We start from the raw sequence: 10,620 nt of genomic DNA, 5'->3' as shown, positions 1-10,620 counted from the left end.
ACTCCAGCGACTGCGACAGTGCCGAGAAATGTGCCCAATTCGATGGCAGTGGAAACAAATGGGCTTGTCGTCAGCAGTGCGCCATTCAGATGGGTTGCGGAAACGTGGTGGGTAAGAAGGTGCGGGACGGGGCGGAATCGAAGGAGCCGGGCGGGTATCAGGACGATGGGCCGAGCAGATGGTGTGAAGACCCATGTTTTCGAACTCTTGGCGGACAACTGCCTGGATCAGTGAGACCGTGACTGCAGATGTGTTGGTGGGACTGGAGTCGAAGGCAGCCGGATAGGCGGCCTCGATCTCACGCCGGACGATCCTGGTAACATCGGCAGTGTTGTTGGGACGAGGAGTGTCGGCACAGGAAGATGTCGCTGGGGTGTTGGGCAGACGGGCAAACTGCTGGTCAATACGCCGGCTTTTAGTGAGTTCCAGGCGGCGGCACTGTTTTATAACAGCATCCACCGTCGCTACGTTGTTGCAAACGAGCAAGTTGAAGGCGTCATCGGCAATGCCTTTGAGGATGTGGGCAACCTTGTCTGACTCAGTCATGTGGGTGTCAACTTTGCGGCACAGAGCCAAGACGTCCTGAATGTACGTGACATAGGGCTCTGTTGACGTCTGCACACGGCCGGAAAGCGCCTTCTGCGCGGCAACTTGGTGACCGTAGGGGTTGCCGAACAAGTCCCGAAGCTGTGTCTTAAGTGAATCCCAACTGGTGAGCTCATCTTCGTGCGTGCCGATACCAAACTCTAGGTGTGCCACCGAGGTAAAAGACTACGTTGGCGAGCATAATAGTAGGGTCCCACCGGTTATTGCGGCTGACGTGTTCATACAGGCTGATCCAGTCATCGACGTCTTCCCCATCTTTGCCCGAGAATACGCCAGGATCACGGGGAGCGGGTAGAGTGATGTAGGTCGTTGAAGTGGCAGCAGGTGTCGGAGCCGGGGGAGTCCGGTTGTCGTCGCCGGGAGCCATGAAGGAAGGCTCGACGTACCGTCCACTGTGAAGCTCCGTGACGAGGTACAGGGAACGTCCACCTCCACCAGATATGTTACGTAGGAAAACGCAGACGAAAAGCTATGTACAAGTATATTTACAAGAAAATACGCTGCGCTTGGCCAAGAGGCAACAGCCCGCGCTAGCTTCTCATCGTCGTCGTCGTCTTCGCACTGCTCGCCTTTTCGTGATCACACATATTATTCCGTAGCAATATCACTTTTGTCCGCTTTAAAGTACCTTAAGACGCAATTTACAGAATTATGATATCATTTTTCGTTGCCGAAAGACAGAGTTGTAAACTTGATAGTCTCGTTTTCTGAAAATTTTCGATTTTTGATAATTTTTAATAACAGATTGACAATATAAAGCGAAAATTCGAAACCAGCGGTCACTAGAGTTTATGTTTTTCTTTTAACTGCAACAAACCTCGTCAAATTTGGTGCAGTTGTTGCTGAGAAAAACGAATTCTTCTTTTACATGTATTTAGATGGGAGCACCCGAGCTAAAGCTTCCTCTTAAGTCGGCAATGAAGCCCCGCCCACCCCCTCATAACTGCCAGCCACTGTTCCTCCGCGAGGCTGCAGATAATTCGTACTTCAAACCTCTTCTGTTACCCAAATATAGCGGTAACTACAAAAATAAAATTATTAGCGCATAATCTTATTCCTTTCCCCTCGCCTATTATAGTGGAATGGCGAATGTCTAATTCATTATTGAACTGAAATAACATGCTTGCTTCGCTACGACTATTTGTTGTGAAGCTTCATGAGTAAAACGGGTTCAGCAGTGAAATTAACTGCACAGCAGACTTTTGAAGAGTGAAATGCTGAGACTTGATACATTTTGTCCATGTCTGTTGCACACTTCAGTGTTTCCGGCGATGAAAAGTCTTTTGAAGAGCAGCAGACGCTCCGGAGGTATCAAGTACGACGCCATATTGAAAAGGCCGCATGACGACGACTTTGTTTGCTTCTGTCATTGGCTGGCGGAGTAACACAACTCCGCGCGGTCCGTGTGCCTTTGTTGCCAACTACTGTTTTTAAAGTTCTATTCTACTAAAGTAATCTTTATTTTTCACTTTCAGTTCTTTACTTGTTTTTGTCAGTGTTCTTCCTGCGCTTCTTTCCTGCGCGATTCCATTTGGCGCGGTTCTTTGTTTGCCATGTAAAGGAGAGGTGTATCGCACAGGCATACCTGTAAAATACACCTTATTGCAATTCTCTTTTGTGGGTTTACGCGTTCTTGTGGCGAATGGTGGGCGTTATTCACATTTGTACTAGTAAAGGTACCCCCCACCCTTATTTGCATAGAAATGTTACCTTGGGTTGGACCCCCCCCGAAAAAAAATCCTGGGTACGTGCCTGTCGTGTACTATGCAGACAAAGAGCAGTGGTGCATGCAAGGTAACGTTTAACCTCAACTCGCCACTCTTGTATTGAACAAGACGTTGAACAAGCTAAACATTCCTGGTCAACACCACCACTAATTATCGTCAATAAAAGCAAACAGCACAGAAAGCTTCGCTTACATCGATTCCCACAGTGCGTGGGATCTCCATAATTTTTTTTTTCGTTGTTGTTAAGTATGTACTGGACAAAAAATTTCACTCGGCTTACAGGTCAAAGACTAGCATATGTAATGGCTACCTACAACTGTTTTCGGCGTCCGAAGTCCGACCGGAGTAAAAAAACCCGATCCGATGGACACTTTGCAAAAAAGCGAGCTCCTCCTGCCGTAGGCGCGAGGAAGCGTTGGGGGCACTGGGTGCGCGAGTATTTGTGCGAAAGACATTCCCCGTCGTCGCCTTGTTGTCGCCTGTGTCACCTTGTTTGATCGCGTGAAATTCAGCTCATGTCGTTTGTTTAGTCGTTTTACGACGTGTACAAATGATGGAGGAAGACTACATTCCGCTTTCTTTTTGGGACACGGGATGGACTTGTGTGACTTTTCGCGATGCTCGATAGCCAGTGACCAGGTGTGGAGCTCGCTGCACTCAGCAACCGCTACTGTGCGTCAGACTAGAAAGAAGAGGGTTGTGTGAGGAACGTTATGCTCAATCTGAACGCCAGTGACCCACAAGTGGGTCTTGTTCGGGCAGCTTGCTCCTGCCCGATTGGATTTGACACTGTAGATTCATTCTTGCTTTTTTCTTCCTGCAGTGTTGTAGAAGCCTAACTATATGTATTATAATGCACATTTAGTGATGTGCAGTCTGTTACATGTATGTATTAAAACAAAGCTAAAATGAAGCCCAGGTATGAACTGGAGTGGCTTGGGTAGACGCTAACACATACAACCTGTTGCATCGTCAGCTGTCGAAGCAGGCTGCATTCCGTCGGCTAGACTTTGCTTTATATCGCTCACTTATCTCGCACTTCGAGTGGCAGCATAGAATGATCGCGGACTTTGCGCCATATTTTTCGACAGGCTGCATTTATGTCATATAACCCGTCCCATCAAGTAGCCAATCTATGTGCTATCGGAAGCGTAGCGACGTGCGAGACGGTATGACATTATATTCAAAATAATCGTTCGCAAGTACGGCTTTTAATTTTCATTTCCGCTCTCAATAAAAACGCGCGTGCTAGCTCGCGCGCGTCCATGCGCGCGGTTTACGTCCGCGAGACGCCGCCGGAGCGAGCCCGTGCGCTCAGAGCTAGGATTGCTCATTGCGAAATGCAGCTATAGGATGTGGCATTTCGATGGGGCTGAAATGCAAAAACGCCCCAGTACTGCGCATTGGGTGTACGTTAAAGAACTCCAGGCGGCCAAAATTATTCTGGAGTACCTCGCTACGGCTTGCCTCATAATCAAATCGTGGTTTTGGCTCCTAAAACCCTACAATTTAACATCTAGAAGGAAATGCCTGTGCATCACTATCCAACAATATAAACATTTTCTTTCTGATTTCCGCACCTCATTTAATAGCAAATTGTAACTGCGGACACCACTCGTGTTTCTGTAAACGCTGCCCAAAATTTTGTGGAATGTCTAATAAAATTCCCAGGTGTCCTTAGCTATCGCCTAAGAGACGCGAAGTCGAAAGCCTTGGAAAGCCTTCTGTAATTTACTTTAATCCATGCTAATCCACCTTAATCCTCTTCCATATACCTTAATCCACCGTAGTTGACCTCAATTCCCCTTAACCCTCCTTAATACGCACTAATCCACCCTAATCCACCACACAATCCCTAATCAATTAATAATAAACTTTACTAATCGTTACTCATTATCAATTAATCAACAAGCGTAAGAAAGCTGACATAAGGAAGTATAATATGGACAGAATTGAACATGCTCTCAGGAACGGAGGAAGCCTAAAAGCAGTGAAGAAGAAACTAGGAATAGGCAAGAATCAGATGTATGCGTTAAGAGACAAAACCGGCAATATCATTACTAATATGGATGAGATAGTTCAAGTGGCTGAGGAGTCCTATAGAGATTTGTACAGTACCAGTGGCACCCACGACGATAATGGAAGAATGAATAGTCTAGAGGAATTTGAAATCCCACAAGTAACGCCGGAAGAAGTAAAGAAAGCCTTGGGAGCTATGCAAAGGGGGGGAGGCAGCTGGTGAGGATGAGGTAACAGCAGATTTGTTGAACGATGGTGGGCAGATTGTTCTAGAAAAACTGGCCACCCTCTATACGCAATGCCTCATGACTTCGAGCGTACCGGAATCTTGGAAGAACACTAACATAATCCTAATCCATAAGAAAGGGGACGCCAATGACTTGAAAAATTATAGACCGATCAGCTTACTGTCCGTTGCCTACAAAGTACTTACTAAGGTAATCGCAAATAGAATCAGGAACACTTTAGACTTCTGTCAACCAAAGGATCAGGCAGGATTCCGTAAAGGCTACTCAACAATAGACCATATTCACACTATCAATCAGGTGATAGAGAAATGTGCGGAATATAACCAACCCTTATATATAGCTTTAATTGATTACGCTAAAGTGTTTGATTCATTAAAAACCTCAGCAGTCATGGAGGCATTACGGAATCATGGTGTAGACGAGCCGTATGTAAAAATACTGAAAGATACATATTGCGGCTCTACAGCCACCGTAGTCCTCCATAAAGAAAGCAACAAAATCCCAATAAAGAACGGCGTCAGGCGAGGAGATACGATCTCTCCAATGCTATTCATAGCGTGTTTACAGGAGGTATTCAGAGACCCGGATAGGGAAGAATTGGGGATAAAAGTTGATGGAAAATATACCTTGGCAACTTGCGATTCGCTGATGATATTGCCTTGCTTAGTAACTCAGCGGACCAATTGCAATGCATGCTCACTGACCTGGAGAGGCAAAGCAGAAGAGTGGGTCTAAAAATTAATCTGCAGAAAACTAAAGTAATGTTTAACAGTCTCGGAAGAGAACAGCAATTTACAATAGGTAGCGAGGCACTGGAAGTGGTAAGGGAATACATCTACTTAGGACAGATAGTGACCTCAGATCTGGATCATGAGACTGAAATAATCAGAAGAATAAGAATGGGATGGGGTGCGTTTGGCAGGCATTCTCAGATTATAAACAGCAGGTTGCCATTATCCCTCAAGAGAAAAGTGTATAACACCTGTGTCTTGCCAGTACTCACGTACGGGGCAAAAACCTGGCGGCTGACGAAAAGGGTTCTACTTAAAATGAGGACGACGCAACGAGCTATGGAAAGAAGAACGATAGGTGTAACATTAAGGGATAAGAAAAGAGCAGATTGGGTGAGGGAACAAACACGGGTTAATGACATCTTAGTTGAAATCAAGAAAAAGAAATGGGCACGGGCAGGACATGTAACGAGGAGGGAAGATAACCGATGGTCATTAAGGGTTACGGACTGGTTTCCGAGGGAAGGGAAGCGTAGCAGGAGACGGCAGAAAGTTAGGGGGGCGGATGATATTAAGAAGTTTGCAGGGGCAACATGGCCACAATTATTACATGACCGGGGTAGTCGGAGAAGTATGGGAGAGGCCTTTGCCCTGCAGTGGCTTAAGCAGGATGATGATGATGATGATGATGATGATGATGATGATGATGATGACTAATCGTTAATATGCTCTTACATGCGGCTGGACATGCTTTGGTTCGCTTCTAACCTTCCTTGGGTCGCGTGATACTTCTTGCACCTCACGACGCGACCTTGAAACATAGAGAGCTAAGGCTTCCGCCTTAAAATTCTCCAGTTACTCTTGTCAAGATGCCCGCTAGCCACTTTTAGAGTAACGTTAACAGGGGCTTACTGAAGTGCTTCTATATGTCCGCGGCTAAATAGAATGTCTTGGTCAAGGCAGTTACTAGAATTTTAAATTAGTCATTCTGACATCTTTTAGACATCGGTTATCATAAGTAAGGCATGTTGTCGAGCTAGTCGGTTCATAGATTCAGCAAAATTTCAAACTGCGAGAGGAAGACGGGACGTGAACAGAAACATATACGCACACACAAAACGCAGCCAGACCGGGGCTTTCGTAGAAGAGAGGCGACTTACGTTCCGTATAAGGCTGTCCACACTGTCGCCCGCGCCCCGTTCCCGATCCTGATCAGAAGTGCCGCTTCGAACTTCCGACTGGCTAATCGGGGCTACTTGCCACGGCGCGACGTGTCGGCTCGAATATTCGTATTTGATTCGGCAACTGCACCGTTGGAACGCCCCTAGTAAATGCATTATTAACGCGGCGCGCAGTTTATTTGTTTCTCGAGATGAGTGGCACGGTGCCATTGATGTCGGGCGTGTCGACGAACTGCACGTAGCAGTATGTAGATCCCTGGCCGCACGGTGCTTGCTCCAGTTCGACGAGGTCCAGCACGTTTCGTTCCCTGAACACTACTGACGGCACGTACAGCGTCTTTTGAGGACCCGTGGGTGTCCAGTACCGACCCAAGTTGAAGCCGTTGATGACGACGATGCCCTGCGCATTGAACACGTGCGGAAAGAAAATGAATGCATAAACACAATCATGCAGCAGCTGACTGCTCATCTAAACCCATGGATCAGTCGTACAACACCAGAAAATTGCATATTAGCTATGGCGGTAATATTTTACTTTGGAAAGGCACTAAAGAGAAACAGAAAATAACTTAGGACTCGTAAAGTATTATTTGAAGCCCCCATTTTCATTAATTTCCCGGTAACAGGTTGATCATTATAACGGAAAATGAAGGTCGAAATTCAATTTCATAACTTCGCGCCGAAAAGTCAGCGCTGGCACGTCTGTGTGATGTCGCCTATATCCAAGTTTCTTTTTATTTTGGCAGTTATGGTTCAGTAAGAGTTGCTGAAGCTTGCCAAGTGCTGTCTTTGTTTCTTTTAGAACACAATGTAGTCCGTATTTAGCGACGAAGAATTAGCTAGGCCTAAGCAGTCGCCGTCGAAATTCTTGACGTCATGGCGCGGACGTAACTATCGCCTGCAGCCATGTTTCGCATGTATGCCTTTTCTGGCCTCTTCAGGCGGTAAAAGCTGCTTTTTCTCTTTGCATTGTAAAAGGATAATTACTAGCAGAGCTCCACTTTTTCTCTCTAGTGTCCCAAGTAATAAAACACTTGTCATTTTTGCCCGAAGAGCGAACAAGCGATGAATCAAGGCTTAGCGTTGCGCTTCACCTCCTCTGCCGGTGTTCGAACTATATGAGGGTGCGACGTGTGCTGGCTTGACGCAGCACGCAAGGCATCTGCTGCTGGGCAAAAGGAAGTGGAGCAGAGCCTTGGCAGCTACCGTGCGTCTCACACCGCTGGCGTTATAAGGAGCGTCGCCACGGGCGTTACTGCAAGCGTCGCATCTCGATTGTGCACGAAATGAGACCGACTCGTCGGCGTCAGTGAGCGCCCATGGAGTGAACTACGCGATGTTATCTCGACGCTTGCATGCTGTCTGTTCCGCTCAGACCAGTGCCTACGGAACAGCCCTGAGCTCGTGCGGTAGAATGCGCCGAATGAGAGAGTAAACGTTTATTGTAATAGAGGTTGTTTGGTTATGGTGGGTGGAGCCCCTCCTCCAGGGCCCCACTGGTTACAGCGGCTCGCCGGGCCTGGTCAAGGGTCGCCAGTTGGCTTCCCAATTCCACTTCCGCGAGTCGCGCCTCCCACAACCACTTATGTATAGTGTTGTCTAGCAGCGGCGAGGTGGCAGCCGCGGGACGTAACGCGCACTGGAATGTTATGTGTTCCAATGTCGGTGTTCCTTCGCACCACGGGCATGTGTTGCTGTATTTGTCTGGGTACATATTGCGTAGCCTGCATAAATGTGGGAAAGTGTTTGTTTTTAGGCGGCGCCAGTCCCGTGCTTGCCTCCTGTCTAGGTCTGGGTGAGGAAGGGCTTTGGTTGCGCCGATTGAGCGGAGCGCTGACCACTTCGCTTCGTCGTTTTACCGCAAAGCGCACTCCGTGTCTCTCAAGACCTTAGCGCGCGAGCCGCGCACGCGTCGTCGATAACGGGACCGCACTACTGCGGGAATGCACCTCGGCCGTCCGTGTATAATTGCTTCCGCTATAAAAGGAGGAAATGTCTGCTGACCCCACTGTCTAGCGTTATACGTGCAGACAGAAGAATCTTTTTACAGCGAAGCCGTATACCTTTATTTCCACCCGCTTAGGGTGCTTAGTGGCTATGGCGTTGGGCTGCCAAGCACGAGGTCGCGGGATCAAAGCCAGACCACGGCGTTCTCATTTCGGTGGGGCCGAAATGTGAAAACACCCGCGTACTTAGATTTAGGTGCACGTTAAAGTACCCCGGGCGGTCCAAATTACTCCGGAGTCACCCAGTACAGCGTGCCTCATAATGAGATCGTGAATTTGGTGCGTAAAACCCCATAATGTTTTTTTTTACCTTTACCCTCAAATTCATTTGCCGTGTCCGTGAGCAAAAACGCAGCCAATCACAGTGGGAAGCGCGCGCCACTGGGTTCTTTGCAGCACAACCAGATGGAGCTCGCATCCGCAGCAGCGGCGTGGCCGGCCGGGCAGGGGAACGCAAAAAAGAAAACGAACCATAGAGCTCCACTTCGTGCATGGCATTCGCCGCAAGCGTTTCCTGGTAAAGATTACGATTGCAGAAGCTGCAGTTGCCGGGAAGCGGCAACTGTAGCATACGAAGCCGGCAGTAACGTAAATACACTTTCGTATGTAAAAGAAGAACCCACATAGCAATTGATTTCGTTTGTGTTGGGATAGCGCTATGGAAAGGTCACGCATAGTTAGGACTCCCGAAGAGCAGCGCCAATACGATGAGCTACGAAAGGAACGGCAACGTCAACATGCACAACGGCGTCGTGATCAGCCTCGGAAGGACCCAGTTCAAGACTACGCCACATTGGTCTATCGAATCAGGTGATACCACTGCTTTGCTGTCCAACCACGTTTACAGCGTGGATTGGATCCCATTTTTTTGTTATTTTATTATCATTGCATAACAATTATATGGAAAACCCGATCGTTTCTTCTTTTGCTGTCGTCGTCGGCGTCGCCGTGAAGTGCCGCTTATATTTGGGTATATGTATGCTATATGCCATGCCCTGCTACATTACATTCGGTATATACAGGTTATATAATCTCCACACTATTATATCACTAAAGTTGCTCATACCAGGTTTTACATTCTTGACAGCATTTTTCCTCAGAATTTTGAGAATGGCAGCCAACAAACAAACGTCATGAACCAGAACACCGACAGTCCATGCCTCTCACTTTAAATCTTTTCAGGCAATAATAATAAAAGTGGGCGGCAATAACTGAGCTCAAACCTTAAAATGATATAATTTCATTAGCGCGGCTGTGCACTGTCTCCGGGATCGGCCCATGAAAGATGTTTGAAACATACCCCGTACGGAAACTGGTAGCGAATCCGCTAAGAAAGATGTTGGCTTTTATTAACAAACATAGATGAAATTGCTCGATGACATGATCCAAACAGAGGCCTCTAGCACAACAACTCGCCTTTACTTAGCTCACGTTTACTTCAATTCATACTGCCATATAGTTACGAATTTTACACTCTGTGTAATATTCTAACACGTTGCTGTGACATTCATTGCTTCGCCCGGATGGCAAAACTATATATATATATATATATATATATATTGTAAGGAAGATGACGAACGTGCGCGCAGTCAGCAGCATCGGGGCAGCATCAAGCGCGCAGCAGAGGCTCGAGCTCGGTACTGTGCTCGGTGCATCGTAGAACCGGCGGTCGCTACGAACCCCAATAAACCTCCTTTATAAGTGGTGGAGCCGTGCGGGGTAACGTTCCACTCTACCATCCTGAAACTCCGTTCTCGGACGCTACCCTCTGCCATGCCGGACGCCGACCAGCAGACTCTTCCATCGCCACCCGTCCCTTGCGCTGGCACCGTTCGCCAGCGGGAGCCTCCCATCTTCAGCGGAACCGACGACAACGACGTTGAAGAGTGGCTGTCACCCTACGAACGGGTGAGCGTTCACAACAAATGGAATGACTCGGACAAGCTGGCTTACGTATCATTCTACCTGGCGGGCGTGGCCAGTCTCTGGTTCAGAAATCATGAAAGGGATATCCGAACGTGGTCGGCGCTCAAGACGTCGATTACAGAAGTATTTGACCGACCCGCCGTCAGGAAACTCCGAGCCGAGCAGCGTTTGCGTAC

At 47.7% G+C, this 10,620-nt stretch overlaps 1 protein-coding gene across 1 annotated transcript in view; it reads right to left on the bottom strand.

The window, feature by feature from the left end:
• Nucleotides 1-6,667: 6,667 nt before the first annotated feature.
• The window catches only part of LOC126535963 (beta-galactosidase-like), a 68,070-nt gene continuing 64,117 nt past the window's right edge, over nucleotides 6,668-10,620 (bottom strand). Inside the window, exon 15 of the mRNA XM_055073392.2 lies at nucleotides 6,668-6,912. Within this exon, the coding sequence (XP_054929367.2) occupies nucleotides 6,688-6,912 (225 nt within the window). The 3' untranslated portion in view covers nucleotides 6,668-6,687. The remainder of the gene's footprint in view (nucleotides 6,913-10,620) is intronic.

This window comes from Dermacentor andersoni, chromosome 4 (assembly GCF_023375885.2).
Source record: "Dermacentor andersoni chromosome 4, qqDerAnde1_hic_scaffold, whole genome shotgun sequence".
NCBI classification, from domain to species: Eukaryota; Metazoa; Arthropoda; class Arachnida; order Ixodida; family Ixodidae; genus Dermacentor; species Dermacentor andersoni.
This window is presented reverse-complemented; position numbering and strand designations above follow the sequence as displayed.